The sequence below is a fragment of the Canis lupus genome, chromosome 11, assembly GCF_011100685.1.
Source record: "Canis lupus familiaris isolate Mischka breed German Shepherd chromosome 11, alternate assembly UU_Cfam_GSD_1.0, whole genome shotgun sequence".
NCBI classification, from domain to species: Eukaryota; Metazoa; Chordata; class Mammalia; order Carnivora; family Canidae; genus Canis; species Canis lupus.
In genome coordinates, this window is record NC_049232.1 from 39,337,465 (window position 1) to 39,353,519 (window position 16,055).

Here is a 16,055-nt window from a genome sequence, read left to right on the forward strand (position 1 = left end):
GGTGAAAGGGGTAGTGAGTTTACATAGCTGGTCTCCTCTGCCAGAGGGAGCATGTGAAGGAAGAGCTCCTGAGTTCTACATCTTTGAATATCCAGGACCTGGCACATGCAGGCCCCATCTGGTTACGTATTTGACCTGTGCCAAACTGAAGTGATTGATGCAACTGCTTGGTAACCAATACAGGTATGAGGTTGTGCTATATGAAGTTTGCTATATGAAGTTGTGCTGGATGGCACTACAAATAAGGAAAAACTCTTTGTAGGAAAAATTACTTTTTTTTTGGTGCCTTTTGATTTATCAATTCTATTTTTCAGGGATCAAGCATAGAAGTATTTGAAATGTTGGGGTGTCTGGGTGGCATAGCTGAATAAGCATCCAGCTCTTGATTTCAACTGGGGTTATGATCTCGGGATCATGAGATCGATCCTCAGGTTGGGCTCTGCTGTGTGTGTGGAGTCTGCTGGGAATTCCCCCCACCCCACCCCTTCCCTGCTCATACTCACTTGCTCTCTCTCTAAAATAAATAAATAATTGATATATATATTATATATATATATAAAATATATATTTATATATACATATAATACTTGCAAATGTAACTTTATTCAGAAAAATGATCATTTCAGTGTTACTTTGAGTAGTGAAAAATTGGGTATACCTTAATCTCTAATAATAAAAATCTAGTTAAGTAGCAAACTTTGAAGTTGAGGTAATGTTATGTAGCCATTAAAAATCATAAGCTTATAATAATATAGGCAAATACTCATGATATAATTCTACAGTTAAAATGAAGGATACATGTAAAAATAGCAATGTAATTTCAATAATGTAAACTATATATGAACTAAAACAGGACGGTAGATTATCATTCATTTTTATTTATGCTTTATATGTCTAAAATCTTTTACCTGAGTATGTATTAATATTATCAACAAAAAGAGAATGCCAACGAGACAATGAAATATCTTTTATACTCAATATATTTCTAACAAGTTCGTCAATTGGCATAAACTCTTGAGAAAGACCTTTTTGAAAAATATACATCAGTAGCCATTAAAATGCTTATAGCTTCTAATTCATTAACATTTCTTGAAGGAATTTACCCTAAAAAAATAATTAAAAGTGGAGGTTTTCTGCATTAAGGTCTTCATCGGGAGATCCCTGGGTGGCGCTGCGGTTTGGCGCCTGCCTTTGGCCCAGGGCGCGATCCTGGAGACCCGGGATCGAATCCCACATCGGGCTCCTGGTGCATGGAGCCTGCTTCTCCCTCTGCCTATGTCTCTGCCTCTCTCTTTCTCTCTGTGACTATCATAAATAAATAAAAATTAAAAAAAAAAGGTCTTCATCAAAACCCCCATAATAGCAGAAAATTGGAAAAATATAAAAAATAATGGCTAAACTGAAAAGCAATGGGATGAAATATTTTGAAGTGATAAAATGTTAATTATGAGAGTTATAAAGGAACTTAGAAAAATAGTTGATTTACTACTTTACTAATAGATGCCTATTTTGAGCCACACATAAAAATGGCTTTAAAGTGGAAAAACAAAAGACCTCCGAAAGGTATTTGGAAGACAACATACAAAAATTAAATGTTGTTTTTGAGTGGTAGGGTTAGGGGTTATTTTTCTTTAAACTTTCATTTAACCTGTTCCTATATATGCAATTTAAGAACAGTGAACGAAAAAGCATCTTGTAATTCCCTAGGATATTTATTTTTAAAAAACAGGACAAAGAGGTCTTTTTTTGACAAAGAGGTCTTATAATTCTTCCTAACTTGTAGGATTTTCTCTCTTTATACCATAGCACATTTTGTTTTCCTTTTTTTACAAGAGACTGACCAAGAAAACTACTCTAAATGTGTAAGCAGTGCAACTGAGAAAACAGTTTCTACTAGAGATACCCTTCCTTTGAAACAGGCATCTTTTAAGGCATTCATTCATATATTCATTCATTCAGTCTACAAACATTTGTCAAGGTGCCACCATGCATTAGACATTGTTTTAGGCTTTGGGGAGCTGTTGCTCTTGAGTAGTTTACAGTCTAGTGGGCAGACTGATAAGCATGACCATGACAAGAACACCATCTGTAGAGAGTCTACAGGAGCAAGAACCCCTAGTCAGGCCCAAGGGAATCAGGGAAGCTGGGATTTGACTTTGGGAGGGTAAATGGGGAATTTTCCAGAAAGACAAGCAGGGAGGAATCTTGAGTGAGAGGGGCCTGAGAAGGAAGGAAATATGGCTGGAGAGGGAATCTTTAGAATTCAAAGGTGGTTAAGATGGTGGGAGCTCAGGGCAGGGTTTGTGTGGAGGGTGTTGTCGTGGAAAGCACAGACTCTGTCCAAATCCCAGCCATCTCTTACTAGTTTTGTGAACTCTGTGCCCTTCAGTTTCCTTATCTGAAAAATGGGGATCATAATACTTAGTCATGGGGCACCTGGGTGGCTCAGTGGTTGAGTGTCTGCCTTTGGCTCAGGTCATGATCCCAGGGTTCTGGGATTGAGTCCCACATCAGGCTTCCTGTGCGAAGCCTGTTTCTCCCTTTGCTTATATCTCTGCCTCTTTCTGTGTGTCTCTCATGAATAAATAAATAAAATCTTAAAAAAAATACTTAAGCCATAGGATTACTGTATGGCCTAAATGGATAAAAATGTACATCTAATACACAAAGGAGACACTGAATGAAGAAACATAGGTAACACCAAGGTACAAGAGAGAATAATATTCAAGATGTTCAATGAGAAAGTAGATCCATCTTAGTTTCTAAATTTAAGTGTCAAGAGCTCAGCTCTGGGAACACAAGCATAACATCTCATGTCTTACTTTCTCAGGGGTTCTCATTCAGGGTTATTTAGCAGACTACTTTTACTTCTGACACGTTAAATGAAATGACAGAAGTAATAGCATCCCACCCCAGTCTGATCCACTTTAGAGATTATTCATATTGAGAACTCCAGTTTGCTCAATTGTAAGAATAGATCTTATCTTCTGGCTTTCAAAAAACCTAGAATATCTTTACCAGCATACATACATGATAATGCCAAACCTGCCAGCAATTTCCAAGGAAGGAGATGGGATATTTTTGCTGGGCCTATGTTTGTTCCAATCTGTTTTATGATCCAAAATCTCACCCGAGGCTGGTAGGGACTTTAATTAGAATAAGAATATGGAAAAAATACAGTAAAAGTCTACAGCATCTCCATCATACCTGAATACTAAATATTCTTAACTTCTAGCCAATGCCATTATATAAGCAAAATTCTTAAAGTATTTCCTACAATATCCACTCCATATGCAGGCATGTTGTTTCTGCCTAACTGGGAATAACTTATTCTTCATTAAGTCCTCTGAAAATGAAAAATGGAGTTCATGAAATTGAATAGTACTTCCTGTGTTTACTTTCTATTGGTATTGGTTAATTTTGAGCTCAGAGATCCTGGTCATGTCTTCACAGCTTCTCAGAAGACAAAGACAGTATTAGAGCTGGTGTGTGCACCTTCACAAGACTGTTTCTACTCACCCTACAGTGATGTCAAAGATGTTGCTTCCAACAGAGCTGGACACAGCCATGTCCCCAAGTCCCTTCCGGGCCACTATGACACTGGTAATAAGATCAGGGATGGAGGTCCCAGCAGCCAAGATGGTCAGACCCATAATCTCTTCACTAATGCCAATTGTCTCTCCAACCTAAAAGTAGTAACAGGTACACACATGAGTGTTTGTAGTCACAAAACCAACAAACCTACAAACATTACCATGCAAATCCTTTTTTTAAAAAAATATTTATTTATCTATTTGAGAGAGAGAGCATGCAAAAGCAGAAGGGGCAGGGAGTGGGAGAGAGACTCACAAGCTGACTCTCTGCTGAGCATGGGGCCCAACATGGGGCTTGATCTCATGACCCTGAGATCAGGGCCCTGAGACCATGACCTGAGCCAAAACCAAGAGTCAGATGCTTAACCAAATGTACCACCCAAAAGTACCATGTACCACTTGGTACTCCCTTTTAATGAGTTCCTATCTGCAGTATGTGGAGGGGTGAGATGATAAAGAGTAAGCCACAATCACTGCCATAGAGGAGTTCCTACGTTAATCATATTCAGACCCAAAAGATCAGGACTGTTCACATGAGAATTAAACAGATAATCTCAGGAAAGAGCTATAGAGGGCTTGAATGCAGTCTCTATATGATGTCTGGTAAGACTGAGACAGGAGGCAGAAGGGAGTTCTAAAAGTCAACTGGCCATTGGCTCCAGAGGCCAGTGCCTGGCAATGGTACTAAATCCTGTAGCACATTTGCCTTTGGATTAACAACTGAAGGTTAAGGACTAACACCCAGTGTTCCCATTTTTTCTCAGACATCTCCTAGTGTCTGTAGCCCACTTAAACACTTCTAGACTACCATTCCATAGGAAACTTGATTTGGGGTGTTTTGGGGTTTGGTAATATATGACTGTAAATCAGCAAGGCAGTTACGGAGAAACCATCAGTTAGGAAATCACAAGTCCAAGGCTGGCTCTGGCATTTGTTAAGAATTTGACCTATTGTTTGCCTGGGTGGCTCAGTGGTTGAGTGCCTGCCTTTGGCCTAGGGCATGATACTGGAATCCCAGGATCAAGTCCCACATCAGGCTCCCTGCATGGAGCCTGCCTCTCTCTCTGCCTGTGTCTCTGCCTCTCTCTCTCTCTCTCATGAATAAATACATAAAATCTTAAAAAAAAAAAAAGAATTTGACCTATTGTTAAGTTAACCAGTTATGTAATGTCTTTGATCCTTGCTTTCTTATCCTTAAAGGGGGAATGATAATACCTATCTTACAAGTGATTGGGAGGAGTAAAAAAGAACATTTGTGGAAAAGCCCTTTGCAAATAGTACAAGGTTACTGAAAAGCAAAGGGGGACCATTATTATGTTTTATTTCAGTCATTGCCTTTTAACACTGATAAAGTCTATTTTGGACAGTTATCTAGCCTCAGATGGAGGTTCCTCTATTCTCTTGAGCAACTTTTTAAAGAATCTTCTTGGGACTTTTAAAAACTTTATGTATTTCCTGGAGTTGGTCAACTGCAGTTCTGAAAACTTTTAAGATGATGCTCCCAATTTGGTTTTCAACAGCCTACTCAATAACACTCAACATTTTTGGAAAAAAAATTCAAAGGGCCAGAGTAGCATGTAAGAATAAGAGTTTTTAGGGAATAGAACAAGCTCATTTCTAAATAACTTTTGTGATTTATTAGTAATAGCATGGTTTCCACTAACTTAAAAGCATAGCTGGGAGCTATTTTTTGTTTGGATGGTCACGTCTGCTCTAGAGCCTGGTTAGCTAAAGTAGTTTATCCTATCCTCATGGAGCAAAGATTCTTTGTTCCCCATCCTAAAGGAAGTCCATGCAAGCAGAATCACTGCTTGATCACTGCTTGGTCTCCTTAATATATAGAATATTGTCTGGTGTGTTTTTTTTTTTTAAAGATTTTTATTTTTTTGCTTATTCATGAGAGACATACAGAGGGAGGCAGAGAGATAGAGGGAGAAGCAGGCTCCCCATAGGGAGCCTGATGCAGGACTTCATTCCTGGACCTGGATCATGCCATGAGCTGAAGGCAGATGCCCAACCACTGAGCCACCCAGGCGTCCCTCGCCTGGTGTTTAATAGACTCTCAATATCTATTTGCTGAATAGATTAGTCAATCTATATACTTAGGTGATTTTACTAGCATGTTTTCCACTGATTCTCTTAGAAAAAATTAAATAAGTGCTCAACACAGGAGTGCCCAAGTCTCCTTGATGACCTATTTTTTTTTTTGTTTGTTTGTTAGATTTGGAATGAAACATTTTCAAAGACTGAAGATGCTGACTGAATGATTGTCATCCCCAATAAATAGGATGATTCCTCAAGGGAGTTCTAAAGCAGTGGCTATTTTAAAACAACACTTGTATTTGGAGTTTGAATGGCTCTATAGACAGAAAAAAAAAAGAGAAACTGAAGTGGGGTATTACGATGGTGTGGCTAAGAGTGATGGCTCAGATAAAGGGAGAATTGGGTGCCAATCTTAGCCTGCCACTCACAGTACATGGTAGTCAACTTTCTTGAGCCTTGGTTTTAATCATTTGTAGAATGGGGATAATAATGTCCACCCTGTTCTGATGATTATATATGATGATGCAGACAGAGCAAAGAACACGGTGTCAGGTATAAATACTCAATAAATACCAGCTATGCTAACTCAGACACTACCCCTTTCCCTCTCCAACTTATCAGACTAGCCGCTGGGCTCTGGAAGCAGAGACTGAAGTGGGTTTAATAGGCATCAGTTATTTAATAGGCATCAGTTATCAGTCAATGCAGGAAATCATGAAAATAATGAAGATTTTTTATTGTACATCAAACTTCTGATGAATCTATGTGGCTCCTAGAAACATTTTCACTGATTGAGAACTAGTCTTCATAAGCTCATTTTAAGAAAATTTCATTGAATTTGGCTTCTGGAGAGTTAGAGGCAAGATAACAGGTACATGGATGGGATAGCACTGATCAAATTGCTAGCATCAGAGAAGTTAGGGGTAGAAAGGACATCAGATGTTTCTTGGATGGAATTCCTGTTTTCTGATTGAAGTAGATGATGGGGCCACTCAGAATCCAAATTCAGTGCTGCTCTGAATATTGTGTGATGCAGGTCATTGCCTTGATTTAAGGAGGAACTGCAAAAATGTCATGTTGGCAAAATGAGACACAAGGTCGTATTTGACTCTTGGAACTAACTTCTCATATTAGATGCAGGATAGATTTTAACCTAATGTTCTGATAACCCAAGACATTTACTAATTTCATGATGCAAATACAATAGAAAGTAACAAAAACTAAGGGAAAATATGCGTAAAGCATTTTATGTAAAGGGCATTTAATTTTGGCCAAACAGTAGCTAAATAATGGTATTAAATAGCATTTATTGTTGGTAAGACTGTGGATAATAAAATAGTTGAACACTAAATGGTGCATTTGTTGTCTTTCTGGCCTTTATAGCTCAAAAGTATAAGCAACAGAATTAGAGCTAGACTGCTTAGAAAAGAATTTGCTATTTTGATCAGATCTCTGGATGTCTTAGAAGAGCATTTCTAGAGGAGAAAAGAAAAACTTCTTATGCTTTACTAGAAAGTAAGGTTTCTCTTTATGCACTTCATATTCCTGGGCCTTTTGGTAATTACTATTGTTCTTGGCGTTATGTTTGCATTTTTTCTACAAGAAAATGAAAAGGAAGCAAGAGTATGGAATTAAGATAATCATTAAAAAGGACAAAAAAGATGGAAGCCAATAGGATGATTTTTTTCTAGAATGGCTAAAGAGAAATATCCAGAAAACAAGTGAGAAAAAAAAAACACCACTTTTTTCTTTATCAGGACAGGAAAGAATAATAACCATTATTTTTTTAAGAATAAAGATAATTATTTTTTAAAAACCCATTACATGTTATGAATAGCAAATAGTCCTTCTAGCATGGAAATCTGGAGGCTGAGGAGCAGCTTACCTACTGTAATGATATTGGTGGCAAATGACTTTCAGTGAATGTGGAAAAATTGTGACTTTGGGGCAAGCAGAGTTTCTTCAGGGTCAACAATTTTTTGGAAACATCCAGGAAGAATAATCTGAAGTCAAATGTCATAAAACAACTAGGATAGGGATGCTTGGGTGGTTCAGTGGTTGAGCATCTGCCTTTGGCTCAGGTCGTGATCCCAGGGTCCTGGGATTGGGTCCACATTGGGCTCCCTGCAGGGATCCTGCTTCTCCCTCTGCCTATGTCTCTGCCTCTCTCCGTGTCTCTCATGAATAAACAAATAAACTCCTTAAAAAATAACTAGGATAGGAATAATATGCAGTATCTTGAAGGAATAATACTGGGTATATAGACTGACATTTCCAGTGGATTTTTTCAATGATGGTATATGTTCTTTTTTTTTTTTAAGGTGTAATTTACAAACATACAGCAAAGTATAATTTTACATCCAGTAAAACTCACCCTCTAAAAAGTATATAGTTCTGTGAGTTTTGATAAATGTTTGTAGTCCTGCTTCTCCACATCCTCATCAACACATATCTGCCTTTTTGAATATAGGCATGCTAGTGTTTGTGAAGTAGTATCTCGTGTTTATTTGTCTAGAGAGAGAGCACGACTGCAAGCTGTGCGGGGGGGGGGGAGAAGGAGGGGAGAAGCAGAGGGAGAGGGAGAGAGAGAATCTCAAGCAGGCTCCACACCCAGTGCAGAGCCTGATGTGGGGCTTGATCTTATGACCTTGAGATCATGACCGGAGCCAAAATCAAGAGTTGGACGCTTAACCCACTGAGCCACCCAGGCTCCCCTTGTGTTTATTTTTAAACAACTCTATTGAGATATAATTCATATATCATAAAAATAACCTATTTAAAGTGTAGATAGTTCAATTTTTAGTATATTTATAAACTTGTAGAGCCATCACCATAATTTAAATTTATAGCTTTTTCATTATCCCAGGAAGAAACCCCATACCTATTAGCAGTCACTCATCATTCCCTCCAACCTCCCCAACCCTAGGCAACTATTAAGTACTTTGTCTCTATAGATTTGCCAATTTTTCACATTTCCTATAATTAAAGTCATATAACATGGGGTCTTTTTTGACTATCTTTTTCATTTAGCATATTTTAAACATTCATTCACATGTAGCGTGTACTAGTACTTTGTTCCTTTTTATTGTGGGATAGTATTCTACTGTGTGGACAGACCACATTTTGTATATGGTTTCATTAGTTGATGGGCATTTGGGTGGTTTCCATCATTTGGCAATTATGAATAATGCTTCTGTGAACATGTGTGTATAAATTTTTGTATGGATGTTTTCATTTCTCCTGGGTATACAGGTAGTGGAATCACTGGATCATATAGTGACTCTATGTTTAACATTTTGTGGACTGCCAAACTGTTTTCTAAAGAGGCTGCATTATTTAACATTCTTGCCACTAATATATAAAGGTTCCAATTTCTATACATCCTCTACAACATTTGTTATTGTCTTTTTTATTATATTCATCCTAAGTGAGAGGGAAGTGGTATCTCACTGTGGTGCTGATTTGCATTTCTCTAATGAATAAGATGTTGAGCATGTTTTCTTGTGTATTATCTATTTTCACATCTTTGGTAAAATATCTATTCAAATCTTTTGTCCATCTTAAACATTAGGATGCCTGTAGATGCTTGCCTTTTTATTGTTTTATGTGTGGGGTTTGTTTTGTTTTGTTTTGTTTTGGTTTGTTTTTTGAGCAGGCTCCACACCCAACATGGGGCTTGAACTTATGACCCTGAGATAAAGAGTCACATGCTCTACCAACTGAGCCAGTCTGGTGCCCCTTGCCTTTCCATCATTGAATTTTAAGAATTTAAAAAATATATCCTGGATACAAGTGCTTTATCAGATGTATATGATATATATTTTCAGACTATGTTAAACAAAGAATACAAGTGGGAAGTTTGAAATTTGTGCAGCTTATAATAGAGGATAAAAGCATAGGTTCTGGAGTTTCAGAGCTCTGGGTTATAATCTCAGTTCTGTTACTTAAACCTATATGATCCTGAGGATTTTTATTATTAGTTCTAAGCATAACTCCTCCAACTGTGGATAATAATAGTACCTCCTTCATGGGATTTGTGCCTATGAACACAGTGACTGTCAAGATCAGGAGGACAAAGCGATATGAATTGTCCAGCATCTGGTACCCATTTGATCAGTAATAGTTACCAGTATTATCTCTGAGAATGTGAAATGTTGGCAATTCATTCTTTCATCCATGTGTTACAGCAAACAATTCCTGAGAATTTAGTTTTGTGATGGGCACTACGACTAGTACTGAGTTAAAAGTGGGAAAAGCAAAATACATCATCATGATAGCAAACTGAGGTTCAAATAAGAGACTCTCTTGTCTCCAGTTCTCTTCCTAGAGCCAATCTGAAAAGCTGGTGAGAGCATGAGGTGAGCGGCTGTCAAGAGGAAGTAAGTGTCATGGAATCAGGTAAAACCTTGCCATTCCTCTTAGACCTGGGTAGGCCTAGATTCAGGCTACAGAAGGCAAGAAGAGTTGAGGGGACCTCCTCCACACGGATGTTCAGGGTTGTGCTGATTTGACTCCCCACTATAGGAGGAGACCAGGAGGCATGGGGAAGTGAAGTGGGCTTAAATCCTTTAGTCCTGGAATATGTATCCTGTCTTGTTGGACACAATACTATTCTGACACTTTTCTTTTTTTTCCTTTTAAAAAATATCTTCTTTATATTCAGTTTGCCAACATATAGTGTAATGCCCAGTGCTCATCTCATTATGAGCCCTTCTTAGTGTCCATCACCCAGTTACCCCATCCTCTTACTTACCTCCCCTTCTGCAACCCCTTCTTAGTTTCAGAGTTAGGAGTCTCTCATGGTTTGTCTTCCTTTCTAATTTTTCCCCATTTAGTTTCCCTCCTTTCCCTTATAGTCCCTTTCACTATTTCTTATATTCCACATACGAGTGAAATCATGTAATAATTGTCTTTCTCCAATTGACTTATTTCACTCAGCATAATACCCTCCAGTTCTTTTTTTTTTTTTTTTAAGATTTTATTTATTTATTCATGAGAGACAGAGAGAAAGAGGGGCAGAGAGAGAAGCAGGCTCCATGCAGGAAGCCCGATTTGGGACTCGATCCCAGGATCCTGGGATCACACCCCAAGCCAAAGGCAGATGCTCAACTGCTGAGCCACCCAGGCATTCCAATACCCTCCAGTTCTATCCGTGTTGATGTAAATGGTATGTATTCATCCTTTCTGATGGCTGAGTAATATTCCATTGTATATATTACCATATCTTCTTTATCCATTCATCTGTCAAAGGACATCATGGCTCCTTCCACAGTTTGGCTATTGTGGACATGCTGCTATGAACATTGGGGTGCAGGTGTCCTATTGTTTCATTACATTTGTATCTTTGGGGTAAATATCCTCTGACACTTTTCAAAAGCAAACACATTGATTAGCCCTTTGGCAACCATGAGAAGAACCAGGCAAATGGGCCTTCCTATGGAGGTCTTACCTGGTGTGCCCACCAGACCATCAAGTAAGAGAATACAGCGATCCACGTGATGGAGCCAAAGAACGTGATGGGAAAAAACTTCCTTGATGACTGAAAGAGAACCAGAAAGAGGGGAGAGTGTCAGTGCTGTCCAGTGAGGTGGATCTGACAGACCAAAGCTAAATCCACTATTGCCGCTACTTCTCCATTGCCTTCCATCTTCATAGGCTCAGCAATCAGAAGGCCCTGCCTAACTCCAGTCAAGCTGGAACAGGAAGACTCACTCTTGGGAATGTTGGTTGGAGCCATATCATCACCAAGCAAGTTCCTGAGATGGAAGTCTCTTGAAGAGAATGTCTGTTTCTGCTGCTGGCTGCTCAGATGCCCCCTGCCCCTTGCCCTTCCCACGGCCTGGTTTCTCAGCCTTGCCCTCAATCTTTTGACCACCTCATAGCCTTCCTCCCTCTTCTGTTCCCTTCTGCTCAAGTTCATCAGAATCAGTTTCTATTGCTTCACCCCATGTATCCTATCAGTCCATTAGCCAGAAAAACTATGTGATTAATTGCTTTTAACAAGAAGGATCAATAGGTTGCAAAACAGGTTCATCTTATAGTACCACGAATTACTGGGAAAAGCCACACAGAAGTCATCACCATAGTTTCTATAGATTCCTGATGACAGCCACACTCTAGAACATATTTGAACCACCCTTATAGAGTATAGACAGAGGCCCAATGTGTTGCTCTTCACACAGGAGGTAGAGTAGATGATCTTGGGATGGTTTTTTCTCCTGTTCCGCACCCCTGACTGTATTATGTCCATTTCTGCTTTGAGCACTGGCCTTTGTGCAATTGCAGACTTAGAGTCTGAACACTTTTTATTTTTATTTTTTAAATTCAATTATAATGAACATACAATGTTATATTGTGTACAATACAGCATAATGATTCACCAATTCTATAAATTGCTCAGCGCTCAGTGTGAACACTTTTAGTTTCTTTCAAATGTTAGCCAAAATCAGATACTCAAAATGCAGTGTTTTTTACCTGACCCCACTACAGAGAGATCCAGGCTTACACTGGATTGTGGTGGTCTTTTGTTGATAGCTTTTTTTTTTCTCCAAAATTGGGGTCCTTTAAAACATACTCGGGTAGCAGAATGCCCTCACCCTCTCACCTATTATTGCCAACCGAACACTTTTTATTTCAAAGCTTTCCAGTATGAGAAACAATCTCATTTTTTGCTTTGATAATTCCATCCAATTTTGTCCAGGGAAGTGAATTCTGGAGTTGACTTGGATGAAAGCTATTTCAATTGTCTAAAGAGCAGACCTTGGGCAGCCACACAGAACACTTTCTGTCATGGCTTTTGAGAGCTTCATTAAGAGGAATCTCTCTATATATATCTATAATAATATATTAATATATATATTAATATTATATATATAATATATATGTTATTATAGATATATTATATATATAATGAATATCTATAATAATAATGAACACAGTCTCTATCACCCCAGACCAGGCTTATGTTCTCTTTACTAATTTTGAATTTTCAATATATGTTTTTATTATCACTCATGCCATTCCGTTAAATTTCACAATAACAATTTCTTTTGCTTAATGAGTGCTGACTTTTTTTGCGCTGTTTGTTAGCTGTAGTATCTGCAAGACCTGTGGGCTTGCTTAAATTGAGAGAGACATCAGACCCCAGGGAGTGGGAGGAAAATATTTTGGCTAAAGACTCAGGCCCCTACTGGGGGCCTGAACACGTTAGTGGGTTATGGGAAAAAAAAAAAGTAATCCATTTTTCAAAGTGGACGTTGAGACATTTACTTCTGAGAGTGAATTCCTTTAGAGCTGAGGCTTTAGCTGGATTTTAGAGAGCAGATTCCCCAAACCTTAAAATTGACAGTGCAAGTTTTTCCAGACATGGCATTTAGCTGAATGGAGTTCCCATTCTTTTCTTCTGGTCGCACGTCACTGTTTCAGGATCCTAAGTGAGTAAGAGTTTCTTCTCGTATGGCCAGGCTGTGTGACAGGGAAGGAAAAGGCCTTTCTTGTATGGGGCCACGCATGTGATTGGAGCAGCAATCAGGTTGTGAGCTTGATTCTGAGCATCCTGTGAGGGAATGGAGTACCATCTCCATACTTTATGGTATGGCATATGTACTGGAGATCTTGGGAGAGTCTTCATTTCATAGATTGCTCATTTTACAGGTTAGATCATTTATTAAATATGTAATTATTTTGTTATACCTTTGCATATCTGCACATTGATGTAGTGTGATGAGTTAGAATCAAATTATTTGGAGATATTTCTCATCTGAAAAATATCATCCCTGACCCATGGAACATTCCTAGTCAAAAGGTAGAAACTAAGGAATCAGAGTAAGGATATAAAGGAACTAAGTTCACATCAACATGCTAATGAAAACCTCTTTTGATGATGCTTATGATTCTTGATCAAGAGGCCAATTAGTAATTCATGGGCATCTATATGTACCTAGTGTTATACTAGGGACTCAGTGAAAAGAAATTAAAGATAGTTTTTATTTGTAAGTTTCCAGGTCTTCATCATAAATGAAGGGCAGGTAAAGGCCAGGTACCTACTCTGTACCCAGATCTTGAACTAGACCTGAAATTCAAACCCAGCTCTGTCTGACTATCCAGCAGGTATTCCTTCCTAATATTTAGGTTATACCATTTTTTTTCTTAAAAAAAAAAAAAACAAGGTCAATGATGCTCAAAGTATGCCCAGCTTACAGACATAATGATAATGATGATCATAATCCCAGCCTGTTCTCTGAATGGCAGAAAAATATAAGGAGCATCGGGGAGGTAGAGGCTAGCATTCCAGCTGTATGGCCATCTGCCTCGCCCAACCTCCCATATCGTCCCTGATTGGGAAGTATCAACCCTTTATGCATCAGCAGTTCAGTTAAATGTTTCCCAACTGTCAAACTATCTTGTCCTTTCCAATCTCACAGCCCAGGTAATTCCTTCTTCTTTCATTTTCTTCTGAATGACTCCCCTTATTTGGACTCTATGGTCTCATTCCAGACATCACTACCCAGTGATACTTGTGCAATTATTTAGTTACCAGTCTCATTGGAAGGAAGAAAATAGCCCTTGAAGCCAAGGTCTGACATGTCAATTTTTGGTTAGTAAGGGTGGCTCATCCTAACATCTGCTGGGATGAACCTCATACTAATTAGCAAAAAGCAAATTGCGTCCATGTGGCGGCCATTTTGTTCCCAATGTAATGGTTTACGTGTATAATTGACAGCTAATGTTCTCATTAGAAGCTTTTAGTACATCAGTGGGATACTTTCTTGGCTTGAGAAATATTTCTGGACATTAGCTGATTGCACAAATTGGCCGTATCCTTACTGATTTAAATGGCTAAATATTCACTGAGCATCTATTCTGTGCAAGGTTCTGGGGCATGCATATCTAACAACAGTCCACCAAACAATCCTATTTAATATTAAAAGTGTGTTCTCTGGATTAATAGGACCAGTATTGAAATCCTTGCTCACCAATTACCAGTGATGTGATCTGAGAGAAATAATTTCATCTTCTAAGCCTCAGTTTTTTCATCTGTAAAATAGGGGGAAATAACGATATATAGTTGTTCTGAGGATTTCATGTTCACGAAGTGTCTACCAGAGTGCCACATAATAAGTACTGAGATAATAATGGTGGTTGTTATTAGATGATGTTATCCTTGTTTTGTTTTCTAAGAGTTGAGGGAACTGACATTCAGAGAGATGGAAGTGCCTGCAGAGACCTGGCTGAGAGTCTTGACTTTGCCTCTTACTTGCTGGGTGTGCTTGAACAAGTCACTAAACCTCTCTGGGTCTCAATCACTCGTTTTTGCTAAGCCTATGCTTGGCACACAGCAGACACAATAAATATTTGGTGAACCAATCAATGAATGGTATCAATGGCAAAAACAGAGCTGACTTCTTAGGTACCTTCCCAGTTCAAAAGGTCATGTTTTGATGTATTCCTGTTTTGTAAGAAACTCCATCCTGGATCAGGAGAGAATATAACTTTTGGGGTCTCTATTTCCTTTATTATTTTCAGTGTTTATCAAAGACATGTTTCTCATTGAGGTTTATATTTTCGTTCTTTTGCGTTTAAACTGAAGCCATTATTTTAAGAAAACTATAAAAGTGAATTAATCTGAGCTGGAATGGTGTACAATCCCACAAACACTGTCATATAATTTGCATATAAATAAAGGGGAAATAAAAACAAGTGGGAGTACTGTTTACTCTGAAACTGGATGGATACTAAAAAAATCATGTTTTCCTCGTAATTACTGTCAAGGTTTGGAACGTTCATCTCCACGGGTAATTCAAAAACTACTGGGAGACGGAGAGTTGCCAGGCCCTCCGGAGTAGCACGTGTTTATTAATTAATAATTTTCTCCTCTTTTTCCTCTCCCTTGATATTTTTTCAAAAGGCCCTTGTGGCAGAGCATGAAGACTGTCAAAACAGCCACAACCCTTTATAACCAAGAGGTGGGGTCTATTTTCCCGTCCTTTGACTCTGGGGTGGGCTTATGCCTTTCTTTGACCAACAGGATATGGTAAAAGTGACAGCGTGGGGGGATTCCAAACTGGATCTCAAGAGGCTCTGTAGCTTTCATTCTTGCTGCCCTTGGAACGTGGCTGTCACGTGAATCAGCTTTGACTAGCCTACGTAAGGTAAGAGACCATGTGGTGCAGAGATGAGCTTTTCCAGCTGACATGATCCTATGCCAACAAGACCCCAGCCATCTAAGTGAGCAGAACTGTCCAGCTGAGCCCAGAACAAATGGTCAATTCATAGAATTCTGCATTTAAAAATTGCTTACTTTTTTAAGCTGCTAAGTTTTGGGCTGGTGTGTCACACAGCAAATGATAACAGACACAAGACCAAACCTAATGAAACTCTTCTTGATCATGCTAAGCATGATCAAGAAGCCACTTATTG

General features: G+C 38.6%; 1 protein-coding gene across 3 annotated transcripts in view; it reads right to left on the reverse strand.

The window, feature by feature from the left end:
* SLC24A2 (solute carrier family 24 member 2) overlaps nucleotides 1–16,055 on the reverse strand; it is a 251,756-nt gene that overhangs the window by 10,301 nt on the left and 225,400 nt on the right. For all 3 annotated transcript variants that reach the window (XM_038552506.1, XM_038552504.1, XM_038552505.1), the window contains 2 exons: nucleotides 11,086–11,175; nucleotides 3,520–3,686 (listed from right to left, as the gene is read on the reverse strand). In XM_038552506.1, coding sequence (XP_038408434.1) covers nucleotides 3,520–3,686; nucleotides 11,086–11,175 — 257 coding nt within the window. The remainder of the gene's footprint in view (nucleotides 1–3,519; nucleotides 3,687–11,085; nucleotides 11,176–16,055) is intronic.